Source organism: Scatophagus argus, chromosome 4, assembly GCF_020382885.2.
Source record: "Scatophagus argus isolate fScaArg1 chromosome 4, fScaArg1.pri, whole genome shotgun sequence".
Classification (NCBI taxonomy): Eukaryota; Metazoa; Chordata; class Actinopteri; family Scatophagidae; genus Scatophagus; species Scatophagus argus.
This window is the reverse complement of record NC_058496.1, coordinates 20,189,736-20,203,072: the sequence shown is the minus strand read 5'-3', so window position 1 is coordinate 20,203,072 and position 13,337 is coordinate 20,189,736. Positions and strand designations below refer to the sequence as shown.

General features: G+C 40.0%; 3 protein-coding genes and 1 long non-coding RNA gene across 4 annotated transcripts in view; 3 read left to right on the top strand and 1 right to left on the bottom strand.

Annotated features, from left to right (window-relative positions):
• LOC124057782 overlaps positions 1-13,337 on the bottom strand; it is a 1,110,263-nt gene that overhangs the window by 387,415 nt on the left and 709,511 nt on the right. The window lies entirely within an intron of this gene.
• zbtb26 (zinc finger and BTB domain containing 26) lies at positions 298-3,514 on the top strand. Its single transcript, XM_046386290.1, has 2 exons — positions 298-500; positions 1,415-3,514. The coding sequence occupies exon 2, from the start codon at positions 1,428-1,430 to the stop codon at positions 2,718-2,720; it is 1,293 nt and encodes a 430-aa protein (XP_046242246.1). The 5' UTR covers positions 298-500; positions 1,415-1,427; the 3' UTR covers positions 2,721-3,514.
• p2rx4b (purinergic receptor P2X, ligand-gated ion channel, 4b) lies at positions 5,320-9,027 on the top strand. Its single transcript, XM_046386291.1, has 12 exons — positions 5,320-5,487; positions 5,660-5,807; positions 5,994-6,065; positions 7,245-7,317; positions 7,398-7,494; positions 7,572-7,652; positions 7,752-7,893; positions 8,022-8,158; positions 8,246-8,339; positions 8,445-8,510; positions 8,634-8,738; positions 8,868-9,027. Exons 1-12 carry the CDS (start codon positions 5,345-5,347, stop codon positions 8,898-8,900), a joined length of 1,191 nt encoding a protein of 396 aa, XP_046242247.1. The 5' UTR covers positions 5,320-5,344; the 3' UTR covers positions 8,901-9,027.
• gucd1 (guanylyl cyclase domain containing 1) lies at positions 9,138-13,316 on the top strand. Its single transcript, XM_046386317.1, has 6 exons — positions 9,138-9,483; positions 9,574-9,658; positions 10,199-10,364; positions 10,457-10,548; positions 10,654-10,895; positions 12,012-13,316. The coding sequence occupies exons 1-6, from the start codon at positions 9,477-9,479 to the stop codon at positions 12,101-12,103; spliced, it is 684 nt and encodes a 227-aa protein (XP_046242273.1). The 5' UTR covers positions 9,138-9,476; the 3' UTR covers positions 12,104-13,316.

The following is a 13,337-nucleotide window of genomic DNA, read 5'->3' as shown; positions in this document are numbered from 1 at the left end:
CCACACAACAACCCCAGGACTACTGTAGGTAGGTATGAAGAACTGCAGGTGTTACTGTAGGCAATCAGTTTGATTTGAAGAATTTCTATAGCTCTTAATATGTGATCTGAGAGATTTTTATTCCTATTAGTCCGGTATATCCTGGTATACCTATTTTGGTATAATACCCACTATAGTTGACTATAATACGTGGATTTACCGCAGTTTTCTTTTATACTGAGTATACAGACTACAGAAGTACTCTATACCTATATGAAATATTTTGATGTAAAAAAAAAAACATAGCAATGATGAAAGTGAGATCATGTGTGCTTTTATTAATCTTAATTTGAAGAGAAAAGACAAGAGGCGACTCCGTGAATTGTACTGGACCTTTAAATGGGTTCTACATCCGGAGCATCTTCCTCCTATCCCCAGACAGACACAGGCCAGTGTCCCAGTGTCCTGCCGACAACAACCCGAACCCACTGCTGACGGGTTTGTTTACAAAGCGTTTACAGGTACACAGCGCTTACTACGGTGCCATCTTACGTAAAAAGATAGCATTTATAGCTAGGTAGCTAGCTACAGTACTGGATGATGTCCGAGAACCTGAAATGCCAGCGAAAGAGTGGAGGAGCAGGCCAAAGGGGAATTACAGAAGCGACTTGGGATTGTTTCCATATAGCGACAGCTAACCTTAGGCATGGAGAGTCACTTTACACGAGATTACTTTTTGTTTTACTGTAATCACAAAGAGTAATACGGAGGTTATCTATTATCCGCAAAAGAAAAACAGTACTTAAATGTTAACGGTGGCACTGAGCTATTGATGCGGCCACAGTTCTAATGAACGACATACAAGTGCCAGTCCCCCCTTACAGCTTTCACAGCTATACATTTATGTCTTTATATGCACATCTTGGAAACACTTTAGGTTGTTTGATTGTTATAAGCGTTTTTGTCAATTAATGTAACTCGGCTTTCAGTTGTAAGAATTATTTAATAATAGTTCAGCTTTTCTGACGTTTGCTAGCTAAGACGACTGTATGAGAGAGATACACGCTTGCTCCTGTTAAATCGGCAGATTTTTGAACGGAGCCTGGTACTGTGTTCTGTGGCAGCACGCGCCAGGTTTGATTTTAATTATGAAGATATGGTCGTGATTATTGACACAAGGGGGGATTGTTGTTTATAATAGTATCTTAATGTTGAATGTAATTAGTTTACCTGGCATACCTAAGAGGTAGAGTTTATTGTGAGCAGAGACTAGAGTTTACAGATTTCTTAGGTGAAAGCTTTGAATTTGTATATGCAGACAAGGCTGTCTGCCATCAGTAGTACATTAACTATAGACAAAATATCAGTTTCACGCAATCTATAGTGGGCAACTTTTAGAAAGAGATAATTAAGTCTCTGTAATTGTCTTCAACAGGTGTGCTGCTACTATGGCCCAGAACCAGGTTATCCTGCAGTTCCGCTTTGCCACTTTTGGGGACTCCATGTTACAGAAGATGAACCTTCTGCGACACCAGAGACGCTTCTGTGATGTCACAGTACGCATCAACCAGCTGGAGGTCCCTGGTCACAAGGTAGTGTTTGCCGCCGGCTCCTCTTTCTTGAGGGACCAGTTCATCCTTCAGCAGAACTCCAGGGAAGTCCAGATCTCCATGATGCAGGAGGCGGAGGTGGGCCGGCAGCTGCTGCTCTCTTGCTACACGGGCCAGCTGGAGTTTCCTGAGCTGGAGCTTGTGCATTACCTGACAGTGGCCAGCTTCCTGCAAATGGGCCATATTGTGGAGCAGTGCACTCAAGCTCTCAGCAAGTTCATCAAACCTCAACCTACACGCCAGTTGGAGGTTGATGTGGATATGAGGAGGGAGAAGAAGGAGGAGGGTTTATCCTCCCAGACCCAGAGAGAGCAAGAGCACTCTCAGGTTCGGACCGTCCATCAGGAGGATGAGGAGGTGGAGCAGGTTGAGGATGACAACAATGAGGACGACAACGACGACGATGATGATGATGATGTGATCATACAGCCCAAGTCCCCTCCCCAGATCTTAGGCCGGCGTCCAAGGCAGGGTTTGGTGGAGAGTGACATCACTATAGTAAAAGTGGAGTCTGTGTCTGACGTAGCAGAAAACTCCATCACTGGTCACTTATCCACCAGCCCCCCTGCTGCCCTCCACTCTCCTGAGCCACAGCACTCCCTCATCAACTCCACAGTGGACAGTCGTGGCAGTGAGGCGGCAGGTCCACCTGGTATGGCTGGATACCCACTGAGTCCACCACCCACAGAGAAACACAGCGCGTACCAGAGGAACTACGACAAACCTCTCCAGTGGTACCACCAGTGTCCTAAATGTGCACGGGTCTTCCGCCAGCTAGAGAACTATGCCAACCACCTCAAGATGCACAAGCTGTTCATGTGCCTCCTGTGTGGCAAGACCTTCACACAGAAGGGCAACCTGCACCGACATATGCGCGTCCACGCTGGCATCAAACCCTTTCAGTGTAAAATCTGTGGCAAGACCTTCACCCAAAAGTGTTCTTTGCTGGATCACCTAAACCTGCACAGTGGGGACAAGCCGCACCGCTGCAACTACTGTGACATGGTTTTTGCTCATAAACCAGTTCTACGCAAACACCTCAAACAGATCCACGGGAAGAACAGTTTTGACAATGCGAACGAAGGCAGCCTGCACGACGGGGGGCTTGACTTTGATTTTGGCCAAATATGAAGTCTGTTGAGCTCTGTTTTGTAGCTTTGTTGATGGACATCAGTCATATGAAAGCTCAAAGGAATCATCCTAAATTTAGCTTTTAAAAAAGCTGACACAGTACACTTAAATCAGGAGCACAGAGCCTTTTATTCTTTTGATGAGAAGCAAACGGTTATTTTTATCAAACATGGGTGTAGGAGTGAACATGATTGCAGGTTTCCCAAAGTGTCATCCTCATCCTGATGAGTTTAACTGGAGAGCGTTAACATGAAAGAAGATGTTTTCCTGCTCTGTATTTCACTGTAGCTTCATTACTGTGGACTATTTTTTATCCTTTTTTCTACAATATGTTGTAGATGCCTTCATATCATACTTGAAAATTTGCACTGAAATACTAACATAATGACTGTGTATCATTAGTTTTATTAATGAATTAACGTGTGTCTGCTTTGTCCAATAGAAAAAAAAATCACAGTGAATATATATTCAATATATACAGTATATATATGATTCATTTGTATGTTGTGTATACACTCTACTGTAGCCTTTCTTTCCTACCTGTGTGAATATGACAATGTGGATATCATAACTAAAAGAAACTTGAAAGAGAGTGGACTGAAAACAATACTTTAATGAAGGCATGCTGCAGCAGTGACAAACAGAATGCCAACGTGTCTGCGTGCACTGAAGTGGTTCTTCTATACAGACTTTATATCTGAGGTACTACTGGACCAAAGTGACATTGTATCTGTCCTGTGTTCATGGAAGTTGGTGTGTTTTATGACATTAAAGACTCTCAGTCGGTGTTGCTCTTATTGTTACACACTTCTCTTCACCATTCATGCACATCAGAATTCAATACTTTAGGAAGTATAGTACAAATACTGAATTTCCTGGTGAAATTGTCTGGAAATATTCATTTATCAAGGTTCCCATGGGTCTCTTAAATCCTTCAAAGTTTGTTATTGAAATGACTGAATGCAAATAGTCAGACATGAAAGTGCTGAATTTATATAATTTGTACAGGTTCTTTTGATATTAGGTTGTGATCTGCTGCATATGTGTCCACATTTATGCCATTGATTGACGTGAGGGTCATGTGCATGAGTGACTGAAGTTGAACAGTTACCGTCAACAGGTTACAGCAAGCGAGTGGGAAAGGTAGTGCTGAGCAAACCTTCAGCTATGTCTGGAAAATGTGCCTTCCAGTCCTTGTGACTCACCAGAGGTTCCTCTTTCTTTTTATTTGTTGTCTGTGAGCCTCTGTAAAATCTGTTACTTCTCAGGGTTGTAAGAGGAATTAATCTTCATCTGTGTCTCAAACTATAACTTGTTGGGTCCTTGAGTTTGAAGGAACTGTGTCTGAAAAGTGCTTGAGAAGTCCTGAAATTTGATATTTAAGAAGGTATAGGAACCATAATTTACAATTCAGAAGAATAACGAGCACAGGTGTTTCAGGTAATGCCCTCCTCAGTGTGTGCTTGCTTTTACAAGGCTTTTAATCAGAGTCTACAGGAGATCTGACAGTGCCATGTAAATGTGTACTGAGTTGTTTTAACAAAGTCCCATTGTTCTGCAGTATATTATCTGAGTATCAGTAGTACCAGTGAATAGATTACTTAAAGAAGAGAACAGAGCAAAGCATGTTTTGCAAGTTAAAGTGACACTTTCACCCTTCTGCTGTGTGACTTTGGCAAAAAGTTTCAGTTTTTCTTCACTTGAAATGTCATATAACGAGGTTGGTGTGTTATACTGAAGTATGAGCACAGGAATAACAGTCATGCAGACATGGCAGCCAGAGCTGGTTCACTGTAAAAACACTGTCGTCTTATTACACTGTGATTACCAAAGAACTGGCTTTACTCAACACAGCTGCTATGACTCATTTAAGTGAGGGATGGACATGACTGCTACTTATTCATGCAGTCCTGTGTTGAATACTTGGAATGAACCTTTATTTGTTCATGTATTCTGTATTGGCTCTATGACCAGTCTGTGGATTGGTGTGTTTCACATCCTTGTATGTCCTGATACTGTAACAGCTAAAATATTCAAATTTACTCACACTAGTATAACACTGCAGTCAGATCTAATCTTTATGATTCATTACTACAGTACATATCCTTCAAATGGCATACTAACCAAACATCCCATATGTATACAAAACCAATATACAGCAGAAACACACGGTAAAGACTGTAATATTAAGGTGATAATGTTTATACATATACAGTTAGTTTACAGTTATTAGCTGGTGGTTACATCTTTGCTGTTTCCACTCTCCTGTCTTCTGTTTTAATTTTATTCATACAATCTCTAAATCAGTGCGACACTGTTGCAAAGTTCAAAAGTGGTTGTAAAATTCACCTTTGCTTTTTAATGTGTGGCCATCTCTGTGTAAACTTATTTTTGCACTGAGTCATGTCTGACTCACCACTTACAATATGGTCATAAAGAGTGGAGAGTGCCATTGTCCGACTCACACTGCATATGGTTTGTTTAAACCTACTGTGCGTCCACTGCAGGTAAAACATGTTGAGGCCAAAGCCCATAAAGTGAATATCATTTGAATACAATGATTTGCATGAGAGCAGCTATGTCCTATTATTGCACAGTCCATCACTGGTGTGTGTGGTGCAGCAATGAGCAAGACCGCAGGCTGCTGCCAGGACTGTCTGCATTATGTGTTTGATTATGAGACACCAAAAACACTGGTTATCCCAAGCATACGGGTGGGATGTGTCTTCAGGTTGACCCAGTTTCTGGTGGTACTGTATGTGGTGGGGTAAGTAACACAAAGCTCTGATGTTGGAACATGTTAACACTTTACTGGGTCAGGATTTGATAAAAATATGAATTTATAGCTAAATTAGTGGTGAAATGCTGTTGTAATGACATACCAGGTGATTTGTTATGATCTGACTGCACTGTTAAAGTATACCGCTGTAAACCTGCAGATATGTGTGTGTGGTGCAGAAGGCCTACCAGGAGACAGACTCCGTCATCAGCACCGTCACCACCAAAGTGAAAGGTTTTGCTTTCACAAACACTTCTGACATGGACCCCCGATTCTGGGATGTGGCCGATTATGTTATACCACCTGAGGTTTTTAAAAAGCCATTTCATTTTTATTACAAAAACACACACAAACCTTGTGATTACTCTCCATCTTAATAGATGGAACATGGAACATGGAGCATAGCAAAGCAACTGTGCTCTACTGATCCCCATAGTTTGATCTGCCATGATTTCATTGTCTTGTGACATCTGTGCCTCTCTCCTGTCTAACAGGGTGATAAATCATTCTTTGTGTTAACGAATTTGGTTGTCACCCCCCATCAAACTCAGACCCGATGTCCTGAGGTGAGTGACTGAAGTATTACAACATCCTGTGATATTTCTGCTCACAGTTTTAGGATGAACATGGCTTGTTGATTCACTATATGTCTTTAGAGTTATAATAACGATTTCTTGTCTATCTTTTAGGATTGCAAATAATGATTATTTTCATTATTGAGTAATGTCTCAAGAAATTGATGAATTCTAACGTAATAAATGAATTTTAAAATGAAAATGTTAGCATGTTAACACACAAGATGAATACGGTAAATATGGTATGTTAGCATGTCACATTAGCTCAGATCAGAACTCAAACTACTGCGCTTTTTGATGGTAAGCATTTTTAAACATCAAAGTGGGAAAACCTGTCATGATATATAAAAAATATTTAAGATAGCTTTACCTTTTCCAGAGTTGTTCTATTTTCTATGCTGTTCACTGACATTATGTCCAACTGATAAACAACACAGCCTTTGTTAATGCAATGTTCTGCAAGGAAACCTTCTGTTCTGACAGTCATTTTTTGAGCACCTCTCACAGCAACCGCTCTTCCTGTCAGCAGTATAGCTCCCCCCCAGCTGGACAGTGTAGCCCATCACATTTCCAAAACAGCTCTGGAATATCTGTATATAATGGTTATTGAGGACCACTGGGGATAAAACAGCCTTTCAAAACACTTTGAGAGCATTCTGATGAATTACGAATTATTGTTTGTTAATTGTCGCATTTCAAGTCTCATCAAATGGACTGTTCAATATGAAGCAGAAGACCTCTTGGGACACCCAGAGGAACCTTGTTCAAATCCTCATGTTGTTTCGAGACTGCTACAATTTCCTTTGGTTATGTGTTGCTGTGTCGCATAGTTGCTTCTGAAATCTCTCGAATATAACACCCAGCGTTCCCACTGGTTATGTACATCATGAAATGCTGCAAATGGATTGGTTTACAAGAATACACCAGGTGCATTTTCCAACTTCTTTCCCAGATTTATTGAATTGGATGGACATAATGAAATAACCAGGAAATGGTAAAGTCAAAGATATGATTGGAAACCTGTGCATTGTTTGGATTCATTGTCACTGCATTTACACTAACCTGCTTGGACCAATATATTCACTCAGGCATACTGATAGATGCACACATTGCGTTATGCTAACAGAGTAACACCAGTTAACACAATAACCCAGGTGATTTCTTCTCTAGCTTCCAAACCCGTCAACTACTTGTGTGGATGATTGCGACTGTATCGAGGGATATAGTGATCCTCGTGGAAATGGTAGGCTTTCCTCACTGCCTTTCATCAGAGCGATATGTGTTCATACAGAAAACACCATCTGACCTTACTGTTCCACTCAGGTGTGCTGACAGGGCTGTGTGAAAACTATTCCACAACGGTCAAGACCTGCGAAGTGTTCTCGTGGTGCCCTCTTGAAATAGATACTAAGCTGCCTGAGTAAGGATACATAACAATGTTATAATATTGTAATATAATGTAGATATGGATTGACATGTTGTTGCCCTGTCTCACAGACGTGCAGTGCTAGCTGCAGCAGAGAACTTCACTGTGTTGATTAAAAACAGCATAAGATACCCAAAGTTCAATTTTCACAGGTCAGTGTTTCTGAATGTCAAAAAAAGATGTATGGAGAGGTTTCTCAACTGTTTTATTGTGTGCCATAATATCAAATGTTTGGATTTTTCCCCCTTCAGAAGGAACATACCACCACATGTTAACTCCTCATACTTGAAGAAGTGTGAATTCAATCGCACAACAGACCCTGACTGTCCCATATTCCGCCTCAAACACATCATTTCAGAGGCTGGAGAGGAATTTCAAGAAATGGCAGTGAAGGTAATTAAATAGAACAGCCATTTTAAAAAATGTATCCCTCCACACCTCCTTATCTCTTATCTCCACTGAATTTAAGTTCAGTTGTTATAACTGATTTAAGTGTCGTATTTGTCTACACTTTTATCAAGGGTGGCATCCTCGGAATTATTATTGACTGGAGCTGTGACCTGGACTGGTGGGCAGGGAAGTGTTACCCCAAGTACAGCTTCCGCAGGCTGGATAACAAAAATCCTATCAATAATGTGGCCCCTGGATTCAACTTTAGGTGAAACAATTTTTAACAAATCCTTATTAATAAATGGATTTTAAAAAAAGTATTTAGCCATTTAACCCCCAGTCCCACTGCTTTTAGGTTTGCAAAATACTACAACACCCCAGATGGAGAGGAAACAAGGACTTTAATCAAAGCATATGGAATCCGGTTCGACGTCATTGTGTTTGGAACTGTGAGGCCTGAACAAATTTTGAAATTGAAATGACTTCATCTGCAAAATGGACATGTCGTCTTTGCTTTGACAAGACTTTGGGGGGGGGGCTCTTTTATCTTGCAGGCAGGAAAGTTTGGAATTGTGCCAACCATAGTGAACTTAGGTGCAGCTTTATCTTTCCTCAGTTTGGTGAGCAGACATGTTCAGTTGAAAAACGATTATATGCGATTTTATTGATTATTATGTTACAATAACTACGATTATTGAAAAAAAAAAAAAAACAATACACAAAACCAGAGTGTTTTCCCGCAGGTTCCCATAGTTACTGACTGGTTTATGTTGACGTGCATGAGAAAAAGAGATCTTTACAGCAAACACAAAGTGACATATCTGAATGAGGCCACTGACACTGAATCAGTAAGTTACTGAACCTTCATTTTCATATTTTACAATCCCCGCTGGTGGCAGTCAATTAGTGTTGATTAAAAGATGTATTGTTGCAGTCAAGCATAATTCCGCAGTTCTATATCTTTCTTTTTAATACAGATATCAATGGGCACCACCTATGGAACCCAGTAGCACGGTAATCAATCCCATCCACATGGGATTCCAGAGGAGTCTGAACCTGCTCTAAAACAACTGATAAAAAGTCATCTTCAACACTATATGAATTCTTCAATAAAACTGGTTAAATGTGTAAACGAAAGAATGAGTGTAAGACGTGTTACTTTCCGTCTCAGTCACAGAATAAAGATGAGTCCCCCACACCGCACGGGGGCAGCATAACTTTAATGGACACGAGAAGAAAACACAACAAGCTTCTCAGTATGCTAGCAAGTAGCAGAGAAGTGAAAGAGGAGAATCTTTTAGAGGCCATACAAACTTTCGAAATTGTAGTTTTTATAGCTTTTATACCTTACTGGTTTAGTTAATTAATAACTGTATGTCTAGCATTGGTGGGAGTCGAGGAGTTAGCCTCGCTGTGAATCTACCAACAGCCTACTAAATGATACTGTTAGCCTGACAGCTAAACTTGCTGTTGGCAACTGGTTTCTCTCAGCATCGATGAGGAAACCCAACGCTGGCATAAACAAGACTGACCATCTTGTCTTGAGATAGCCAGCTGGCCGCTTGTATAAGAAAGAGTACAACAAAATGACAGGTGAGTGAAATCAAGAACTTAACACATACGACATGTACCAACATTGTTTTTCTTTTACATTATTAATAATAATACCACGGGTTTCCTCAGAGGATGCCGTCCTGCTGGATGTACCTGTCATTCGGCAGCTATACCACTGGGACTGTGGGTTAGCCTGCTCCAGGATGGTCCTGAAGTAAGTGAACAGATAAGTTGCCGATTTCTAAACTCATGGATGTTAATCATTTCGTATAAAGGTGTTCTAAGTCAGTGGTTTTCGAAGTGAGGTGCTGAGGTCCTCGAGGGGTTTCCAAGCTTTTCTCAGCAAAAATGGGAGTGATTTATTTTCACCATAATTCCATTCATTAATACAGTGACGTAATGTGTAATGTGACTATTTTGGCCATGCATCTTACACACTTTCTGTAATAAGACTTAGACTTAGACTTCACTTTATTGATCCCTTTGGGATGACTCCCTCAGGGAAATTGAATAATGAAACATCTAAAAGCAAAAAGTTTGTTCACAAGTCATCAAAGGTTTTGATCACAAATATCAAAAGTTAGGGACAAAATCTCATCAAATGGGGTCCATGACCTGATTTATTTCAGCTTGGGGGTCCTTGAAAAGGTTTAGAAGCCACTGTTGTGAATCACTTCAGTCATCGCCATTCAGATCATGTTGAAATATTCTAATCCAAAGGGATTTACAGTCTCTAACTGCCTAATCTTTGCAGATACCTCCATCCAGTCAGTGAGGAGGAGTTTCAGAGAGCCTGCTGGGAGCTGAAGCTGACAGAGAGTGTGTGGACTATTGACCTGGCCTACCTCATGTGCCATCTAGGAATCAAACACTGCTTTTGCACACAGACTCTGGGTGTTGACAAGGGCTTTAGGAATCAGGTACTTTGCAGAGTCTAAGCTGTCCTGTGCTCTTCTAACCAGATTTTCTAGTTCTGTGTGACTTTGTTGTTTTTTTTTCTCATGACTTGCAGTCCTTTTATAAGAAACATTTTGACACAGAAGAAGACAGAGTGAATGAACTCTTCCTTAAAGCAGATAACAAAGGTGTGGTGGTGAAGAAATGGTGAGTTTTTTGTTTTATTAATATTCATTTGGACAAGCCATGTGGTTTTGCCTCAGACCAAACAAGTCTAACATCTGAAATGTGTCGGTGGTTATCTTTCCTTAGTTCTGTGATGGTTCAGGAAATTCAGTCCCATCTGGAGCAGGGACATGTTGCCATAGTGCTGGTCAACGCTGTGGTCTTGACATGTGAACTCTGTTCCTCGCCTGTCAAATACTGCTGCTTCCTGCCTGTGGGTCAAAAATGTTTCTGCAGGAAACCAGAGTACCAGGGTCACTTTGTGGTAGTGTGTGGCTTCAACAGGACCACTGGCTGCATTTTCTACAACAATCCTGCATATTCTGACCGTGAGTAATCTCGTATGTCTACGGCGCAAGCAGAATGTGGCATGACTGTATCTGAATAGAAGCTTAGAGTATCAGTGAGCTACAGGGGAAATGTTTTGAGAATATAATGCCAAGAGACAGTGACTGAATTTATGTCAGGGCTTCATGGCCTGACACCTGTTTCCCTTTTTCAATATGTAAGGAGATTTTATTTTTCTTTTTAGATTAAAGTAGCGCTGAAACAATTAGTGGATCAGTAATTATTGCCAATATTTTTGATACCCATTTTAATGTCTAAGTAAAAATTTCAAAAATCTGTAGGTTTTAACATCTAAGGATTTGCTACTTTCTTTTATGTGTTCATTATTTACATAACAGTTTGACTTATGGCTGTCAGAAAAAAACATTTGCAGTCAGTTGTCTTTTTCAACTTCAAAGAGGCATTTATAACTGTTTAACTGATAGATAAATGAAAATGACTGTTAGCTGTAGCCTTAGATTAAATTATATTTTACTGTATTTTGGTCAGAAGCTTTAAATTAATGTTTTGTAAGCAGTGTGCACTTTTTAGCTACTAGCAAGCTAATATTAATTTCTGCTTTCAAAATGGCAGTTTGTGGAATAGGCAACTATTGAGATAGTTAAAATTAAAAAAAATTCAAATAAATTTGATTATACAAGAAGACTGTCATGCTAGCAGCTCTGTGTGATTTGAGCCAAATGTTAAGGCCAGCATGTTTACCTGTGGCAGGTATAATAATAAGGTGTATATAATAATGTATAATGACCATATTCACCTCTTAATGTGTTTGTTTGCTTATATCAGAAAATTAACAGAAAAAAGCGGAGATCACCAAAGTTATTAGCATTTATCCCGAGGAGAATGTGAATGTAGCAAAATTCAGTAGTTCAGTACAAGCCAGTAGTTGTTGTGACATCTCACTCAGAACACTAAATGTCAACCTCTGAGCACTAGAGGTGAAATTGCCGATCAGTAGAATAATCCAACACAGTCTTTGCTGGTAAAAATGGGAGATGTTTTGGAGATATTTCTTAAGCTGCTATAATCGTCTGACTGCTATTAATAAGTTATGTCTTCAGTTTGGAACTGAACTGACTGTGTGTGTTGTTATACAGGGGTGTGCTGCACCAGCATCAGCAACTTTGAGGAGGCTCGGCGGAGCTATGGGACCGATGAGGATATCCTATTCATCTTTAGGGAGAGTTGATAGACAGGGATGATGGACTCTTCCTCAGCCCATTAGTATAGTGACACAATGCTAGTCAACAGCCTTAGACTGGTGGATCTCCTTGTTGTCTGTTATCACAGATCCTCTGGGCCACCCCCCTCAGTGCTAATAAGCTCCTACTGCTCACATGAACGATACTTGGCTGCAGAGTCACCCCCCCCCCATGTACCACCGGACTCATGAAGGATTAACAGCTGAGAAGTCCAATAATCGAAGTTGAACTCCTTTTTTAGATGAGCAGATAGTTCAAATGACTTGTATCATGTCCTTATTAAATTTTAATGACTGGTTGCTCATATTTGGAGCTACTCAGTATTTCAGACTTGTGAAACTACAGCAGATGAAATGGGGGAATCATGATATAAAATAGGAGCTACCAGGAAATAATGTGCACATAATTCATGATGATGATATTTAGTATATACAATCTATTTGTGCTATTTAGTGTTTGAAGCCTCACCTCCACTTGCCTTTTTACAAAAAGTCCTCCTGACTCACCTCTCAGTCATTTTTTATTCTGATGATTTTAACAACAGGGAATACAGGAAGTAGTTGTGTTTTGAGACTCTCAGGTCCTAAAACTAGTTCAATGCAATACTCCATAGTGTGTCTATGGAACTCAGTCTACCTGCTGAAGAACACGGACAGTGTAATGACACACTAAAACATAAAGTCACCAGTTTCATTCACTTCACTGGAAAGAAACCAGCTCTTGTGTTTTGGATGTGGCAGGACGCTGGATAGATGGATGCATTGTATGGTTGTTTGATCAAGTTGCAGAACACAGGTGTAATTTGGACTCAGTGTTGTTCTCTGTTAACAGCAGTGAAGACCAGGTAATTTCATCATTATCCCTCAGTTTTATTTTTTAAATTTTGGTATCATGTATGTTTTTGCACTTTTCAAACAAGACAGTTAGATGTTATTTAAATTAAAATTGTTATCATGACATAGTTTTCTTTCTGGTCGTGACACTATTTTAAACCTCAAATTTTATTTTTTATTACACATAAAGCTGCATTTACAATATGTTGTGAATAAAGGATTTGAACATGCACTCATTTGCTTTGTATGTTCCATCTTTGTAATGTTTTTCTGGTACATGAGTATTGAGGTGCTTTCAGGTTAAACCTCATTGTGTACTAAGATTCTGACAGACATTGAGGGAATAAAATCAGATCTGGGTCTTGTTCTTCAGGTGTGAGTTATTGAA

Bases quoted from the DNA above. Each gene is read 5' to 3' on its own strand.
- zbtb26 (XM_046386290.1), top strand. From the start codon at position 1,428: ATGGCCCAGAACCAGGTTATCCTGCAGTTCCGCTTTGCCACTTTTGGG.
- p2rx4b (XM_046386291.1), top strand. From the start codon at position 5,345: ATGAGCAAGACCGCAGGCTGCTGCCAGGACTGTCTGCATTATGTGTTT. The intron at 6,066-7,244 runs GTGAGTGACTGA...TTTCTTCTCTAG, and splicing joins CTCAGACCCGATGTCCTGAG to CTTCCAAACCCGTCAACTAC. The intron at 8,739-8,867 runs GTAAGTTACTGA...TTTTTAATACAG, and splicing joins AGGCCACTGACACTGAATCA to ATATCAATGGGCACCACCTA.
- gucd1 (XM_046386317.1), top strand. The intron at 9,659-10,198 runs GTAAGTGAACAG...TAATCTTTGCAG, and splicing joins TGCTCCAGGATGGTCCTGAA to ATACCTCCATCCAGTCAGTG. The intron at 10,896-12,011 runs GTGAGTAATCTC...GTTGTTATACAG, and splicing joins CAATCCTGCATATTCTGACC to GGGTGTGCTGCACCAGCATC.